At 34.7% G+C, this 20,140-nt stretch overlaps 1 protein-coding gene across 1 annotated transcript; it reads left to right on the top strand.

Moving 5' to 3' along the window:
- The first annotated feature begins 1,555 nt into the window (after positions 1–1,555).
- LOC110901219 lies at positions 1,556–2,551 on the top strand. The gene has a single exon (XM_022148059.1). It carries the CDS (start codon positions 1,556–1,558, stop codon positions 2,549–2,551), a length of 996 nt encoding a protein of 331 aa, XP_022003751.1.
- Positions 2,552–20,140: the final 17,589 nt, after the last annotated feature.

Here is a 20,140-nt window from a genome sequence, read left to right as displayed (position 1 = left end):
ACAGTTTCAATTATTCGGTTTTGAGGGTTATAGCGTGTTAGTTATAGAGATAAAGTAGACCCAAATTCACAGTAGTCCTATCTTGGTGTAATTATGGGGATAAAGTAAATAATCTATTTTGAACGTTGTTAGGCTAATATTTTAAATTGACTCAACTCAAGATCCAAATCAATATAAATTTACAATAATGTAACACATATACAATAATAAGAGCCTTTTTTCAATACTAAAATGGCTTGTAATTAAAAGTGACCATTACATTAATAGATAACAGGGGAATTTGCTTACGTGTTGATGTGGTGGTAGGTACGTTATCATGGGTATTCGATAGATATCTATTTATTACAGTATAGGTACGATACATGCATTCGGTATAAAAATATACATGTGTTTCACATCGACCGAAAACGATAAAAACGAAAACCGGTACTGACACTAATGTTGTTCGAATGGTATTCACATCGACCGAAAACGATAAAAATGAAAACCGGTACTGACACCAATGTTGTTCGAACGATATAAATTGATCAGATTGTCACGATACTAGTATTCATTTATCGTTGCAAACGAAGTTATACAAATGAAAAATTATCGAAACCGGAAACCATAGAAATGAATACGAGTACCGTACATCTCGGTACCTTAGGGTAGCGATACAGCGTCATTTTATCGAAAGCAAAAACAATAAAAATAAATACATATATCGATGTTGGTCGGTCGGTTTTGGTTCACTATGGGGGCAGCACGGTACCTATTATCAAACAGGTTACCATAGAAATGAATAGGTATATAGGCACAGATGATGTTCGGTTTGGTTCGGGACAATATGATAGCGATTCAGTATCAGTTTATCGAAAACAAAAACAATAAAAATAAATACCAGTGTCGATACACATATTGTTCATCCATTTCAGTTCAATTTTGTATGATAGTGCCACTATATCTGTTTCCATTAAATTTGTATCGCAATGTTGAAAATTTTAAATATAGATCACAAGTTATTAGAAAAAAAAATAAATTAAATCATAATATTTATGAATTATAAAGCCCCATGAATTTGAAAAATAAATAATATTTAAAAATAATGAATAACATTTACCGTCGATTTCGATTTGATTTGATACGATAGCGGCATTGCAACGTTTTTAATAATGCTTATATCGTAGTGTTAAAAAAATAAAAATAGTTGTCGATATATCCTTGGGTATTGGATATTAGAAGAAAAAAATCATATATATAATTTTGAGAACTTTTAAACTCGAACACAGGAATATTATATATGCATTAAGAAGCCCAATGAAAATTAAAAAAAATAAATAAATATTTAAAATTGTTATAAACCAGACATTTTAGGCCCAACCCATTACTTATGGGCTTTAGGGTTTATGGTTTTATTTATCTATATATTGTAATGTTGAATAGAATGAATATGTGAATTCAGTTTTATCTCTATTGCTTCTTTGGTTTTTATCACGTTATCAGCACGAACGCTCTATTCATCAGGGAATTTACCAGATTGGATTCAGATAATTGCCGTTCATCAAATCCGGATAATATGTCGAACTTATCAAAGCTTGAATTCACCACACTTGACATCTCGGGTAATAACTACCTCCCGTGGACTCTTGATGCTAAAATCCATTTGACGGCAAATAATTTGGGGGAGACAATTAATGTTGATAATCAAACCTCACCTCAAAATAAAGCGAAAGCTATGATATTCCTCCGCCATCATCTTCACGAAGATCTAAAGCGGGAATATCTAACTGTTGAGGATCCTCTTAAACTATGGACAAATATCAAAGAACGTTTTGACCACCAGAAGTTGGTCTTACTCCCCAAAGCCCGCTATGAATGGCTTCATTTACGACTACAGGATTTTAAGACTGTTAGTGAGTATAATTCTGCCCTGTTCCGCATTACCTCTGAACTTAAATTATGTGGTGAGAAAATTACCGATGAAGACATGCTTGAAAAAACTTTCTCAACGTTCCATGCCTCAAATATGCTCCTGTCGCAGCAATACAGGGAACGTCAATTTACTAAGTATTCTGAATTGATATCATGTCTTCTGGTCGCGGAGCAAAACAACAAGCTCCTACTACAAAATCATCAATCGCGACCTGCTGGTGCAAGCCCATTCCCTGAAGCGAATGTGGCCAATTATCAAAGCGGACGAGGTAGAGGTAGAGGCCGCGACCCCAGCAGAGGTCGTGGTCGTGGTCGTGGTCGAGGACGGGGATATACATGGCATCGAGAATCCCAGAACACTAAAAATAGCGGTGGTGAATCGAGTCGACATAATACGGGACGACAGTCAAAAGGGAAAAATAGCGGGACTCGAAATAACATTTGTTATAAATGTGGGATGTCAAATCATTGGTCCCGCACATGTCACACCCCTAAACACCTCGTTGAGGCATATCAACGCATGATGAAAGAAAAAGGAAAGAATGTTGAAACTAATCTAATTGAGAATGCACCTTCAGCCACGATATCAGACGTTCATATGGATGCATGTGATTTCATTGAAAATGTTCGTGATGTTTAAACATATTTAACGTACCTTTTATGTTTTACTTTTCACACTGTGATCTTGGTATTTGGTTTGGTTTGAAACTTTTGCAATGTTTTATTTTTACTTCTTTGTACTAACTCTTATTTATTTTTTATTTTTTTTATTTTCCTGAAGAAATATGCATGCTAGCTCCAGTAGAGCTATTATTGGTGATGAATGTCTGGTAGATAGCGGTAGTACTAACACTATTCTCAAAGATATGAAATTTTTCTCTAAGTTGTCTCCGGCAGAGACACCGATTAGTACTATATCTGGTGTCAGTAACCTTATCGAAGGCTCCGGCAGAGCACCCATAATATTATCTTCGGGTACCCAACTAACTATTGATAATGCATTATATTCAAGTAAATCCAGAAGAAATTTACTTAGCTTTAAAGATATTCGAAAGAACGGTTACCACCTAAAAACAATATCTGAAAATAATATTGAATATCTTCAAATTACTTCAAACAAAAATGGCCAAGAAACAATTGTTGAACAATTAGAAGCCTTATCCTCTGGATTATATTGTACTAATATCAATCCTATCGAATCATACATGGTGAGTAACCGAAAGCTGTTAGATAAAGACACATTCAATATATGGCATGACCGTCTAGGTCACCCTGGTAGCATAATGATGAGACGAATAATCAAAAGTGCAACCGGGCACCCTCTTAAAAACTTAAAAGTTTTGCTACCACAAGACTTATCATGTGCAGCATGCTCTCTGGGCAAACTTATAACTCGGCCCTCACAAACTAAATTGATACATGAAACCCCATCATTTTTAGAAAGAATCCAAGGGGATATTTGTGGGCCTATTCATCCTCCGTGTGGACCATTCCGCTATTTCTTGGTCTTAATAGACGCATCCTCAAGGTGGTCACATGTGAGCCTTTTAGCTACTCGAAATGTAGCATTTGCCCGACTTTTAGCTCAAATTATACAATTGAGAGCCAATTTCCCCGATAATTAAATTAGAAACATCCGGATGGATAATGCGGGAGAGTTCACATCTCAAGCGTTTAGTGACTATTGTATGTCAATCGGGATCAATGTTGAACATTCAGTATCTCATGTTCACACACAAAACGGTTTAGCTGAATCTCTGATTAAACGATTACAAATAATCGCTAGACCACTCTTAATGAGATGTAAATTACCATCTTCTGCATGGGGTCATGCTATTTTGCATGCCGCTGCACTGATTAGATTGAGACCAACTGCTGATCACGAATACTCCCCATTGCAACTGGTCTCCGGACGAGAACCAAGTTTGTCCCACCTTAGAATTTTTGGTTGTGCGATATATGTACCAATACCGCCACCACAACGTACTACAATGGGAACCCAAAGAAGACTGGGTATCTATATTGGTTTTAACTCCCCGTCCATAATTAAATATTTAGAACCAATGACGGGAGACATGTTTACAGCACGGTATGCTGACTGTCATTTTGATGAAACAATGTTCCCAGTCTTAGGGGGAGATAAGGACAAAGAAAGACTGGTAACACAAGAAATAACATGGAATGCATCATCGCTATCAAATCTCGACCCCCGAAGTGGTCAATGCGAGTATGAAGTCCAAAAGATTATACATTTGCAAAGGATAGCGAATGAATTACCAGATGCATTCACAGACACGAATAGAGTGACAAAGTCACATGTACCAGCATCAAATGCACCTGCTCGAATTGAAGTAATCCCAGAAGCGATTACTATACAACGAAAGCGTGGGAGACCAATCGGTTCCAAAGACAAAAACCCACGGAAATGAAAAGAGCAAAGTAACGCAGTTGGTAAAAACTCACAAAAGATTATAAATGAAACCCCGGTAGAGGTAAATGTCCCAGAAGAGACAACTATGAATCCAGAGGAAAACGAAGTTTCAGAAGAAACACCGGTACCGAATGAAAATGAGATCTCTATTAATTATGTACAAGATAGTACAATGTGGAACCGAAATAAAACACGTGTTGATGATATATTTGCATATGCTATAGCAACGGATGTAATCAATGAAAATGATTACGTACCAAAAACTTTAGAAGAGTGCATGCACAGAAATGATTGGCCAAGATGGCAAGAAGCCATAAACGCCAAATTGAATTCGCTCGAAAAGCGACATGTTTTCGGACCTGTAGTCCGAACGCCCATAGACGTCAAACCAGTAGGTTATAAATGGGTGTTTGCAATAAAAAGAAATGAAAAGAATGAGATTGTACGATATAAGGCTTGACTTGTAGCACAAGGGTTTTCCCAAATCCCAGGAGTTGATTATGAGGAAACGTATTCCCCTGTAGTGGATGCGATAACCCTTAGGTTCCTAATCGGCCTCACAATCTCTGAAGGACTTCATATGAGACTAATGGATGTCGTCACCGCATACGTATACGGGACACTTGAAAATGACATCTACATGAAAATCCCTAAAGGATTAAAATTGCCAGAAGCATTAAAATCAACACCTCGAGATATGTGTTCTATAAAGCTCCATAGATCTTTATATGGTCTCAAACAATCTGGTCGTATGTGGTACAATCGACTTAGTGAATATCTCGAAAAAGAAGGATACAAGTCTGATGTAATCAGTCCATGTGTTTTTATAAAAAGATCACTCTCAAATTTCACTATAATAGCAGTCTATGTTGATGACATCAACATCATCGGATCTTCTGAAGAGATAGAGAGAGCTGCTCAGTTGTTAAAGAAGGAATTTGAAATGAAAGATCTTGGTATGACGAAATTATGTATCGGACTACAATTTGAGTATCTGTGCAATGGTACATTTGTCCATCAATCAAACTACATCCAGAAGATGTTAACACGTTTCAATATGGATAAAGCACATCCGTTTAGCGTACCTATGGTTGTCCGACCGCTAGATCCACACAAGGATCCTTATCGCCCTCAAGAAGAAGGCGAAGAAGTACTTGGTCCAGAAGTACCATACTTAAGCGCGATCGGTGCCCTTATGTATCTCGCAAATAACACAAGACCTGACATTGCATTTGCAGTACATGTACTAGCGAGATACAGTTCGAATCCAACACGTAGACACTGGAATGGTGTAAAACATATACTCCGGTATATTTGCGGGACACAAGACTTAGGTCTTTTCTATCAGAAAGATCAAAAGTCCCAGCTTGTTGGGTATGCTGATGCCGAATATCTATCAGATCCTCACAAAGCAAAATCTCAGACAGGTTATGTATTCACATACGGTGGCACAGCAATTTCTTGGAAGTCAACTAAGTAAACACTTACAGCAACATCCTCAAATCATGCCGAATTGATAGCACTATATGATGCTGGTCGAGAATGCGTGTGGTTGAGATCATTGATTAATCACATACAAGAAGCATGCGGATTAGAATAGATCAAGAAGGAGCCGACAATTATTTATGAAGACAACGCTGCTTGCATAGCTCAAATCAGAGAAGGTTACATCAAGGGTGATCGAACGAAGCACATCTCACCAAAGTTCTTCTCAACATATGACTTGCAAAAGGAAGGGGAAATTGATGTTCGCCAGATTAAGTCAAGTGAAAATCTAGCTGACCTGTTCACAAAATCTTTACCTAGAAGCAGTTTCGAGCAGCTATCACACAAGATCGGTCTTCGTAGATTGAAAGATGTTTGTTGAATTCAGGGGGAGAATTATACACGCTGTACTCTTTTTCCCTTAACTAAGTTTTGTCCCACTGGGTTTTCTTAGTAAGGTTTTTAATGAGGCAGCATAGCTGATCCAGTAGTATCAGTTTATTTATTCAGGTCCAGAAGTACCTATTTAACATCATCCTGAAGTATGTCGTTAAACTGTGTATAATTCTAAATGTCTGAGGGGGAGTGTTATAAACCAGACATTTTAGGCCCAACCCATTACTTATGGGCTTTAGGGTTTATGGTTTTATTTATCTATATATTGTAATGTTGAATAGAATGAATATGTGAATTCAGTTTTATCTCTATTGCTTCTTTGGTTTTTATCAAAAATTACTTAATTATTATCATCATCAGTTTTGATTCATTTTGGTATATTTGCGACACAGTATCTTTCAATAAAATTTATATCGCAATATTGAAAAAAATAAACATAATTGTAGAGTTATATTTAAAGAAAATTAATAATGTACGCTTAGAAAGAAAAAATCAAATTAAATGATGAATCAAATTATTATTAAAAGAATTAAAAGAAATACATAAAAAATAACTACTATTTACGAGCCTCTTCATTCAACGTACATGTGTAACTTCCTTTTTTCAATCATAGCTAGTCAAGATTACTCCATATATATGAATGGTGATCTTAGGGTGGAGGTATGATTCAAACACTTTAGGGTGTTTGAGTTTTCTCTGCCCAATGATATAAAGCCATCTCAACCCCCCCCCCTCCCCTCCTTCACTCCCCATTTTCTACTCAAACACTATGTATGATTCAAACATCCACTCAATTAAAAAAAATTCGATTGGTTCTTCTCTCCTCTCTCCTCTCTCTCTCTCTCTCTCTCTCTCTCTCTCTCCTCCATCCCTCCTTCTTCACGTTCGGTGTATAGTCACCGATTTCTCTCTCTCTCTCCTACTCCCCACTCCCCTCCCCGATCCCACTCCCCGCATTCACACCGACTACCCTTAACACAAACAAGTTGCACGAGAGCGAAGCTATAAACCATATATCTTGAATTCAAAGATAATGGCTATTATTGGCATGAAGATAAGACTACAAAATAAGTTATCAATTTCAATAAATGAAGTATACCCTAAACTCTCTAAAGAGATTAAATAATATTTGGATACGAAGTGGAACATGAACAAAGATCAAGTAGAAGGTCACTTTTTCTAGAAAGTTCTTTATAAACTTCGACAATGTATCATATCGCTATATAGTTTTCTAGATGTGTAGTCTATTCTTTCCTCCAACGAACCCACAAACTAATTTGATACATGCGTGACATGATAATACATGATTTGGGTCATCATGTATCAACATTTAACATGGTAGGCCATGGAGAATTTTTGTTAATCTTTTATTTTTTTGCAAATGAAATTCTTTAAAATTTACATGCTTTTGTTAGGTGACACAACCATGTGATACCATATATTGGAGTGGCTGAAACTTTAAATCATAGAAAAAAATACGAACCGATGACTGCAAATGAAAATCTTCAAAATTTACATGCTTTGTTAGGTGACACACCCACGTGATACCATATATAGGAGTGCCTGAAACTTTAAATCACAGAAAAAAAATACCAACTGATGACTTTTGTTATAAAAGTAGTAAAGAAAACAAGTGCCACAATTTACGAGTCTCTTTTTAGAGTTAAATGTCATTTTTGTCTCTGTGTTTTATTAAATTATGACAGTTCAGACCAAATTTCAAATTTGTACCATTTATGTCCCTAACTTTCTTGAAATATGTCAGCTCCGTCCAAAAGAACTTTGAAATTTGGTCTGGACTGACATAATTGGACAAACCACAAGGACGAAAATGGTAATTAACTATATCAATTATGGACGGAACTGGCATGTTTCAAAAATGCCGGGATAGAAATGGTACAAACTTGAAATTTGGTCTGAACTGACATAATTGGACGAACCACAAAGACGAAAATAACAGTTAACTCTTTTTATAATAAATATTTTAGTAAAAAAAATATATTTGTTAGGATTTTGTTACTTACATAATATTTATTGAACCAACTGGGGTAGCCCAGTTGGCCACCGACACCCACCTCTTCCCAGAGGTACCGGGTTCGAGTCTTGGGAGTGGCATATGTCGCCCAGGGTAAGAACTCGGCATGGGGAAGTCACCGCGGAGCTAGCTTAGTCGGGTAGCGGCTCCCGGAGTGAGATTACTCCGGCGGTTGGGAGGACCGTGCACTATCCCCCCCTACATAATATTTATTGTAGTTCTTTTTATTATGATAAGAAGTTATAACTAAATTAGGTTTTTCTTTTATAATCATGTCTTAGCACTATATAAGTTTTTTAAATATCAAGATCCAAAACAGGAAAACCATGAATGTTAGCCTGTTATGTTCATATGTTTTAATGGGCTATCAGGTGTAAGCCATAACACATTGGGCTGGCCCAGAACAGAGTATAGTTTCCCACTCTATCATAAGTATTTTATTGTTTTAAAGGATTGTGGAAGTAGATGTGAAAATAATTTGGAAGAGGCTTAATCTCATATACTCATGACATTATAATAGGCTATTTTGGGGCGTCCGTTTACGGTACTTAAGAGCTTGAAAAAATTACAATCTTTTTATGTGGCGTGCCCCTCGGAGGGGTTATACTTGTGTTAAATGTTTGAGTCTTAATATCTAGCAAAAATTTATAAAAATTCAATTACTAAACTGCAATCTGATTCATCACTTCTGACTGCAGTTTACGGAAAAATTTATTTAAAATTCCTCGTTTATCCGATTGACGAAATTCCAGTTGGAGATTTTTGGAATCACCTCGAAGCTGCCTACAGTAAAAATTTGAGATCATAACTCAATTTCTAAATTCAGTTATGACATTCGTAATGGGCTGCAAGTTCTGCCAGAAAACGCAGCCTGAATCTTCGATACGGAAAAATTCATAAAACGTTTATTTTTCGTCGAAAAAATACAATTCCGGTTGGGTTTAAAGGTTTTTCCTGGGAGTTCATCACAAAATCAATAAACATCAGGTTTTGACAATATTTGACCCAGTTACAGCCGATTACATTCGGCTGTAACTTTCTAGACAGATTTAGTTTTCATCAAATCTTTTCTAAATATCTCTCATTCTAACTTCACCTAGACATTTCATCATACACCTTGTGTGCATACCACGAATAAAGCACATGATACAAGTACCTTATGCATTACCTTACTAGTTCATTCATAATTCATCAATTACAACAAGAATCAACTTGAGTACATACTATAATCAACTTATCTAAAAATAATTCATTACATACAACATATACATCAATGATTCAAGCTAGGTTTTAATATGGGTGAACCACTTATGTCATTATCTTCACCACTAGAAGTGGGTTTAACTTCTATCATCCAACTACTCAAAATCTTTCACAATACATGTTCCATATGAGGATTATAAAACTTATTCATGCTCAACTTTTGCATCAATTCATGGATTGGCCATAACCCATATCATCAAACATTTCCAAAACATAAAATTAAACTTACTTGATGTGAGAAACGCTTAAAGGATCATCATTCTTGGTTCATGCACACAATCAGCCCTTGATTTCCTTTTCAATTGATGATTTCTTGTGGTTAGGGTTTACACCCCTTCCCCCCCCCCCTGTGCGATCGTACGCGCACACACACACACCTTGTGTGTGTGTGTGATTTTTTTGTTTTAATAAATTAAATTTCCTTTTTGGCAATCTAATTCCCTCAAGTTTACCATTCCATTATAGTTGCCACAAGTTTCCCTTAACTTGTTTATTAGGCATTTAACTAAGTTTAATTAATTATATATATATATATATATATATATATATATATATATATATATATATATATATATATATATAATGTAAGTATCTATAGAAAACCCACTTTAATTTAGAAAACCCGGGAAACTCAAAGCTCCCGATGTTTTTTTTTTCTTGAAAAAATTTACACATGTTATATACATGTTTTTAAGGGTTTTGGGCAAAGAAAATCAAAAAAGCGCGGAGTAGATATTTAAAAAAAAATAAACAAGTTTTGGTGTAACACATGTTACAAATATGTCAGATGAATGTAACATGTGTTACACCAAAACTTGTTTATTTTTTTTTAAAAATATCTACTCGGCGCTTTTTTTATTTTTTTGCCCAAAACCTTTAAAAACATGTATATAACATGTGTAAATTTTTTCAAGAAAAAAAAAACATCGGGAGCTTTGAGTTTCCCGGGTTTTCTAAATTAAAGTGGGTTTTCTATACATCATTCCCCTATATATATATAGGGTGGGTGGGGTTCATGAGTGAACATAAATGTTTTTGTGAGCAAAATGAACCAATCTTGGCCATTGATTTGCTAGATCTTTGAAAGTTATATTAATGGCATTTCTGTAAATAATAATAGACTTATTTAAGTAAAATATGATCACCAAGGGTAAATCTGGTAGTTTCCTAATCATTTATTTAAAACCCAGGAAACTGCCATCTCCCATCTAAATTTTATTCCGATATATATGCATTATTTTTATCTACTTCAAAGCAATCAAATCATATTCTCACTCATGCTAATAAAAAATAGGGTTTAATATTAATTGGAGATTAGCAATCAGAGTTTATACGTTTCTCTTTAGTAGAACCTACATTATACATATGTGTATTGCTAACAAAATCAATGTGTTTATGCTAGGTGTATAGAAACTCATACGTATACATTTATGCATTGCTAAAAAAGACGTGTTTTGCAAAATACAGTAGTGTAATCATTATTTAATCAAAATACAAACAACTTTTTAAACTTTTTAACTAGTGTCATAACTGAGTTGGAGCATGTGTACATATGTGTATCATGAAACAATACATCCATATATTAGATCCTATGTTATACGTATGTGTATTACTTAATAATACATTTGTGTACTTCGTGAATAAGAAAAAAATAATATATGAATGTGTAGAATACTCCAGAGAAAAACCATGATCACAATAAATAAATTGATGATAAGAAACTGGCGAATATTGTTTTGTTCGAATATTTAATTTTGTAATCTTGATAATATTGGATCAATAAATTAAAAATCACATGAAAATAGGAAACGGTTACTTAACATGGTAACTGATTTTGATTAATCAATTTTAAAATTTGTTTAAAATTAAAAAAATTAGGAAGTGATATGGTTATGACATGTGTCATCTAGAGAATTTTAATAAAAGGGTACAATGGTAGTTCACAAAATAAGTTATTTCTGAAAAAGATAAATCTAAAACAACAAAATGAGACTTTTAAGGAAACCCTATATCTTATTTATGGAATTGTATCAGTTACGCAGAATCAAATGTGCATCATTCTCTTATCCTTTAGATGATTTTTTTCTTTGTATATTGCGGATCGAAAATGTTGATGTCTAATGCAATGATTCATTGTGATCATGGTAAATGCATCCAGATTTAGTTGTTTGACATGCCGATATTTGATTACGTTGTTTTTTTTTTTTTTTTGCATGTGCATGTATTCTTGACATTGTGTTTTATTTGTTTTATGGTTTCTTCACACGTAACACACCGACTTATCATTCTTGACCAATTTCTTGACCTTGTGTTTTACCAGTTATAGGTTTACTTATTATGTGTTATAGTAGTTTATGTTTCATGAAGGACACATTTTTGTTTTTATTGACGTGTTTTACAGGTTATTGCTTTCTTCACAATGTGTTTTATCAGTATGTTTTTACTGACTGTTTCTTCACAGTGTGTTTTTTCTTCACACATTCGTCGCAGTGTGTTTTTCTTCATACTTTCTTCGCAGTGTGTTTTTCTTCAGATGTTTCTTCTCAGTGTGTTTTATCAGTATCTGGTCCTATTAGATTTTTTTCGCAGTTTCTTCACAATGTGTTTTATCGCTAATATAAAACACAATACTTGATTAAAAAAACAAAATTGAACTCCGATTCTCGTCCCTAGACAAAAACAAATCAAACTTCAATTTAGTAAATTTCAGATTTTAAACACAATCAAATCTTTTATATTCAACTTCATCTATGATTTTAGGAGATTTTGTTTAATTAGGATAGAAAATGTGGAGAGAGTTCTACAAGAAAGAATAAATGATGGTTGTTTCTTTTTTTAAAACATGCTCAATTACCAAAATGACCTCAATCAATTAAATCAATCAATAAATAAAATGCATATATTACAAAAATGCCACTCATCGAATCTCAACCATTAAAACCACTCATCCAATGGCCCAAAACACTTCCTACACTTTGTAGGAAAAACAACACTTTGTAGAGGAACCCCACCCTATATATATATATATATATATATATATATATATATATATATAGGGGAAGGATGTATAGAAAACCCACTTTAATTTAGAAAACCCGGGAAACTCAAAGCTCCCGATGTTTTTTTGTTTTGAAAAAATTTACACATGTTATATGCATGTTTTTAAGGGTTTTGGGCAAAAAAAATCAAAAAAGCGCCGAGTAGATATTTTTTAAAAAAATAAACAAGTTTTGGTGTAACACATGTTACATTCATCAGACATATTTGTAACATGTGTTATACCAAAACTTGTTTATTTTTTTAAAAAATAACTACTCGGCGCTTTTTTAATTTTTTTTGCCCAAAACCCTTAAAAACATGTATATAACATGTGTAAATTTTTTCAAAAGAAAAAAACATCGGGAGCTTTGAGTTTCCCGGGTTTTCTAAATTAAAATGGGTTTTCTATAGATACTTACATTATATATATATATATATATATATATATATATATATATATATATATTAATGGTACGGGTTCATCCAAAATTCCATGTTACGCTCGTCATATTTCCAGACGAGCCTCTCACCTATCTGCCTCATTTTCTCACTTCCTTCCAAAATCTCCTCAGCAAAGGTTCGGAGTTCTTGCACATTCTCAGTGCTCATGGGTGGTGCAGGGGCTGGTATTGGGTTTGGGAACTGGGGCATCGGTTCTTCGTAAGGGTAAGGGTTTTCTAGAATTTCCCTGATGTATTGATCATTATCATAGTAGGGGTCTAAAGGGTCCAGGTCTGGGTAAACTGCTAGGTTTGGCATGGGTTCATCGCGTATTGGGTAGCGTTGTTGGTAATCCCTATGGTCGTCAAACCAGGGATCATAGTCTGGGTCTGAGGGATGGGGTGCTGGTACTCTAGGGATCTCAGATGGGTCAAAGGCAGGTGTCGGGATTTGGTTTTCTGGGTTGGCTTCAATTTCCATTGGTTGTGTGGGAAACAATGGTAATGGCTGGGGTGCTATGAGTTATTCTAGATTCGGGTCGGCAGCTATGGTTGTTAAGATATGAAAATTTGCTAGACTCCTATTGAGCATATCCTGGGTGTGAGTATTCGTTTCTCTATTAGCGGCTGCTAAAGCTCGCTGTTGCTGTAACTTTTTCATCCTCTTTCTACGTTCATGAGCTCCTCTGCTAAACCATCCTCTTTTCTTAGGAGGGAATGACACTTCAGATTGTGCCTTGAACACGAAAATCCCATCTTCGTTGTCAGCCGAATACCCTGAGAGGGTAGGCTGTGAAGAGGTGCCTTCGTCCCTAAGTGAGCTGGACAACTGACGGTAAGCGTCTGAAGGTCCTTGGTCGCTCATACTGTAAACTAACAAATTGTCAAATAACACACAACAATAATATACAGATATACACGTATCCATGTAAATTATTTCCTAACATATTGAATAATATTTTGGGTGTCAGCAGAACACTTATGTGGCTAAATCAGTGGCTGTAGCTCTGATACCACTTTCTGTCGTAACCCTCGTCCCCTAATTACCCGGGAACAGGCGGCCGCGGCCAGTTTCAGTGGTATCGGTGTTTATCAATTTGGCAGCAGAATTTACATCAGGACCGTAGTTAGGAAATATTTTATCAGAGTAAAATATCACACTTTTATAATATTAAACACATGGGAAAATCCCAAGTTTTCATTACACACATTTTCATAGGGATAAACCCTATTTTATTTAAATAAAAACATCTCTTTATTTAGGTAACTTTTATAACCACTTTTCCAAGCCTTCAATGGTGTCCAGCTGGCTTCTATTTGGCTTTCACATTTTGTTATCTGAACGTTTAAAAACATTTTGTCAGTGGGAAATACAGGTGAGTGAATCCCAATTTAATCATGACAAGTAAAACCGTTTACAGCATTGAGGGCGGTCGCGCAATTACATTTGTTTATTTTCTACTTTAATTACCACCCACGGTTCTGTCAACCCGACTTTTGGTCATGTTACTACTCACAGTGTAGTAACAAATTTTGTATACAAAATCCCAACATACCGATGATAATTGTAGAATACAAATACTCAATCACTGTTTAATATAATGTAAAACATTTGAGGTTTTGTAAAAACAGTTTGCAAAAAGGTTCACAAAAAGGAGATTACTCACATTGCTATCTTAGGATTTTCCTTTGTGATTTCCTGGTGATTACCTATTAATTACAAAATGCACACGTATTAGTATAATATCCCAATATTTACATTAGTAATACCCTCCCCGAGACAGAACTCCAACGACTACATCGGGCAGAACCACGACAGCCGTTACGGAACCCTAGATCAATCGGGCAGTGTATCTAATACGTAACCGGGGTTTAAAATACTTACAATGAGGCAGAACTTCGATAATTAGGGGGTATTATGCCTGAGTATAGTGCCTATTATAGAGAAACTGAGAGAGAGATTGAAAGACTGAACGATTTGTGAACTGTGCTCATCGACTCAATTTATAGGGCTGATTAGACCCTTTCTCGCGCCCCGCGTAAGCTGAAGGCTTACCCTTCGCGGCCCGCGACATAGGGTACGTAGGCCCTAGCCTTGACCAATCACCGGGTAGACTTGCCACGAAGCCGACACGTGGCACGCTAGGGTTTCCGCCTGATCTCCTAGTTGTCGCGGCCCGCGTAGAAGACTACCAGGGTCTTCGCGGCCCGCGAGCGATGCTCAGAAATTGTTTTTATTTAATTTTTAATTATGTAAGGTATTTTAGGCTCGGTTTTCGTATACGGGGTGTATTTTAGGACGTATAGGGACATTCTAAATATATTTAGGGGTGTCGAAAATAATTTTGCAGGGTTGTTATAGCAAGACTACCTTAACATGTATAGCGCTACAGGAGTAGCACGGCGCCCGTTGTGGGTCATTGTTAAGTATTCAATTTTTACAGTCTTATCGTTGCGATGATAAGATTACGCTAGTTGACAATTTGTTTTGATTTATAGTTCATGCAAGCTAGTATGATTCGTATAACTTAGTATGCAACTTATAACTTAGTATACAGTTGCCATGTGGAATTGAGACATTTTTCCCTATACTATGATTTGTAGACAAACTTGTATTCTCACCGACCATTTTGTATTGAAATATGTTTTATTACATGTTGCAGGAAATTGATGACGATATGACAAGAAAACTACTTAGGGTGGACTAGAAACTCACTCGAAACTCTATTAATGATCTTGAAATTCTTTTGTTTTAAATTTGCATTGTGGTGTATTTCTTTTATTTTCAAGACGATGTAACCTTTAGTCATGGAATAAAATTCGGTATTTAATTTATCATCACAATTATAGTGTTAAGATATTTTAAACAATCTATTTCGTCTCACTCTGATGTTTTCACCATCAGTTGGGTGTGACATTATGCCTGAAGCATACCTTTCTTAAGGTCTTTCATTATTTTGTTATCTATGATTCTATGTCATCAGCCACACTCAGAGCATGATGTAATGGTTAAGTATGTTATGCCTAAAGCATACCTTTCTTAAGGTCTTTCTTTATTTTTTTTATCTATGACTTATTTTGTTATTTATAACTACGTCAACTGGTACAGATGATGCTTGGTCTTGATAAGCCTTCCTTCGCATTACAATAACTCAAACAACCTTAGTTATTAATTATTCTTAGTTCCGGCATGTTTTTGCTTTATGTTAATCTATTATTGGAGGTGTTAGTTAGATTATTTTAGTGGTTAATTACTATATTATTTAAAAGATTTAAATTTGAAGGAAATATATCAATTTTACAGGAACGACTCATGTTGTAAAAAAATTGTGGGGGTATCTTGGTTTTTTCAAAGAAATTTAAACGCCTATTTATTAGCATGGACTTTATTGATTCAAATCGACAACCACAGAGACTAGATTGTTCAATTTTGCCACATAGGGACTAAACTTGTCATTCGTTGGTAACCACATGGACTTAAATGGCAGTTTAGTCTTAAGTTTTAATTTATTGAAAACTGAGTTAGTATTCGTTTTTATGTTTTTTGATCGATGTAAAACAAGTATCATACCGCGACATAACTTTATAACTAGTACTATTGTAAGCAGTTCTTCACATACCGAATTTCTGTAGCATCACATGGAGAAATTCCACTAGTTCTCACAAAAATTCTATTGATATAAGCATACTACAAAATCATCTAAACTTGGTATTTGTCTGCGTGTTGTGGCGGTACGTTACCGCGGGCATTTGATCGACATTAGTTTGGTTCATTACCATATTGTTACAATATATGCACTCGGTATATTAATCAATACGTGTTTTGCATTAGCCGAAAACAATAAAAAACAAACACCGGTACCAAATTTATTCGAAGGTCGATCAATTCATATCGTCACGATATGGTACTGGTATTCATTTAACGTCGTAGACAGAGTTGTAAAATGCATATTTATTGAAACTGAAAATGATAAAAATAAACACATGTATCGGCACCGTTGTTGTTCGGTCGGTTTCAGTTCGATCACTATGGTAGTAGCACGGTAGGGGTGTGCATGAGTCAGTTTTGACCCAAAAACATGACCGTAACCATGATGTCGGTTAATGCATGACCATAACCATAATCGATCGGCTATGACAGTTTCGATTATTCGGTTTTGAGGGTTATAGCGTGTTAGTTATAGAGATAAAGTAGACCCAAATTCACAGTAGTCCTATCTTGGTGTAATTATGGGGATAAAGTAAATAATCTATTCTGAACGTTGTTAGGCTAACATTTTAAATTGACTCAACTCAAGATCCAAATCAATATAAATTTACAATAGTGTAACACGTATACAATAATAAGAGCCTTTTTTCAACACTAAAATAGCTTGTAATTAAAAGTGACCATTACGTTAATAGATAACAGGGGAATTTGCTTACGTGTTGATGTGGTGGTAGGTACGTTATCATGAGTATTCGATAGATATCTATTTATTACAGTATAGGTACGATACATGCATTCGGTATAAAAATTGACATGTGTTTCACATCGACCGAATACGATAAAAACGAAAACCGGTACTGACACTAATGTTGTTCGAATGGTATTCACATCGACCGAAAACGATAAAAATGAAAACCGGTACTGACACCAATGTTGTTCGAACGATATAAATTGATTCAGATTGTCACGATACTAGTATTCATTTGTCGTTGCAAACGAAGTTACACAAATGAAAAATTATCGAAACCCGAAACCATAGAAATGAATACGAGTACCGTATATCTCGGTACGGTAAGGTAGCGATACAGCGTCATTTTATCAAAAGCAAAAACAATAAAAATAAATACAGATATCGATGTTGTTCGGTCGGTTTTGGTTCACTATGGGGGCAGCACGGTACCTTTTATCAAACAGGAAACCATAGAAATGAATAGGTATACAGGCACAGATGTTGTTCGGTTTGGTTCGGTACAGTATGATAGCGATTCAGTATCAGTTTATCGAAAACAAAAACAATAAAAATAAATACCAGTGTCCATACACATATTGTTCATCCATTTCAGTTCAATTTTGTATGATAGTGCCACTGTATCTGTTTCCACTAAATTTGTATCGCAATATTGAAAATTTTAAATATAGATCACAAGTTATTAGAAAAAAAAATAAATTAAATTATAATATTTATGAATTATAAATCCTCGTGAATTTGAAAAATAAATAATATTTAAAAATAATGAATAACATTTACCGTCGATTTCGATTCGATTTGATACGATAGCGGCATTGCAACGTTTTTAATAATGCTTATATCGTAATGTTAAAAAAAATAAAGATAGTTGTCGATATATCCTTGGGTATTGGATATTAGAAGAAAAAAATCATATATATAATTTTGAGAACTTTTAAACTCGAACACAGGAATATTATATATGCATTAAGAAGCCCATTGAAAATTAAAAAATAAATATTTAAAAATACTAAATTATTATCATCATCGGTTTTGATTCATTTTGGTATATTTACGACACAGTATCTTTCAATAAAATTTATATCGCAATATTGAAAAAAAATAAACATAATTGTAGAGTTACATTTAAAGAAAATTTATAATGTACACTTAGAAAGAAAAAATCAAATTAAATGAAGAATCAAATTATTAGGTAGAGGATCATATAAAAAAGGCATAAAGTGTGAGAATGGTAAGAAAGAATTTCAGCCATTAGATCTTTTGATTTAATGGTTGAGATCAATAGGGACAAATTGTAAAATATTTTCATTAATTTGGACTGATTTGAAATATATAGGGGCAATATAGTCTTTTAAACCCACTAGAAATTAGGTAATGCATATGTAACTTCCCCCGTCTTTTTTAAACGTTAATAACTTTTTGTACGTAACTTCTTTTTTTAAAAAAATTACACCATGATAACGAGCGTTTTTTTATCTTTAACATGAGTACCATATTGCTATACTTATATAGAGAAAAAAAAATATGTTTCGATCAGATGTTTAGTCAATGAATGGTGTTATATACTTGCTGAATGGTGTTATATACTTGCTGAATGGTTTATATACTTACTGAAGGTGTTATATACTTGCTGAATGGTGTTATATACTTGCTGAATGGTATTATATAGTTACTGAATGGTGTTATATACTTATTGAATGGTGTTATATAGTTACTGAATGGTGTTATATACTTGCTGAATGCTGAATGGTGTTATATACTTGCTGAATGGTGTTATATACTTGCTGAATGGTGTTATATACTTGCTAAATGATGTTATATACTTACTGAATGGTGTTATATACTTGCTGAATGGTGTTATATAGTTACTGAATGGTGTTATATAATTGTTGAATGCTGAATGGTGTTATATACTTGCTGAATGGTGTTATATATTTGCTAAATGGTGTTACATACTTACTGAATGGTGTTATATACTTGCTGAATAGTGTTATATACTTTCTATAATTAAGGTGGCGGTTATGGGAAGTTTTTAATTAATTGAATTAATGATAAAATTACTTGTTTACCCTTTTCAATTAATTTAGATCTAATGGCTGAGATTCTTTCTTACCTTTCTCACACTTTTGGTCTTTTTTACAATCTTACCCTATATTATTATTAAAAGAATTAAAAGAAATACATAAAAAAATCACTACTATTTACGAGCCTCTTCATTCAACGTACATGTGTAACTTCCTCTTTTCGATCATAGCTAGTCATGATTACTCCATATATATGAATGGTGATCTTAGGGTGGAGGGTATGATTCAAACACTTTAGGGTGTTTGAGTTTTTTCTCTACCCAATGATATAAAGCCATGTCAACTCCCCCCCCCCCTCCTTCACTCCCCATTTTCTACTCAAACACTAGGTATGATTCAAACACCCACTCAATTAAAAAAATCGATTGGTTCTTCTCTCCTCTCTCCTCTCTCTCTCTCTCTCCTCCATCCCTCCTTCACATTCGGTGTATAGTCATCGATTTCTCCCCCCTCTCCAACTCCCCACTCACCACTCAAACACTAGGGATCATTCCCCCAGCGGCAACTCCCCTCCCCGATCCCATTCCCCGCATTCACACCAACTACCCTTAACACAAACAAGTTGCACGAGAGCGAAGCTATAAACCATATATCTTGAA

Source organism: Helianthus annuus, chromosome 17 (genome assembly GCF_002127325.2).
Source record: "Helianthus annuus cultivar XRQ/B chromosome 17, HanXRQr2.0-SUNRISE, whole genome shotgun sequence".
NCBI classification, from domain to species: Eukaryota; Viridiplantae; Streptophyta; class Magnoliopsida; order Asterales; family Asteraceae; genus Helianthus; species Helianthus annuus.
The sequence above is the reverse complement of the archived record's forward strand: the minus strand, read 5'-3'. Positions and strand labels throughout refer to the sequence as shown.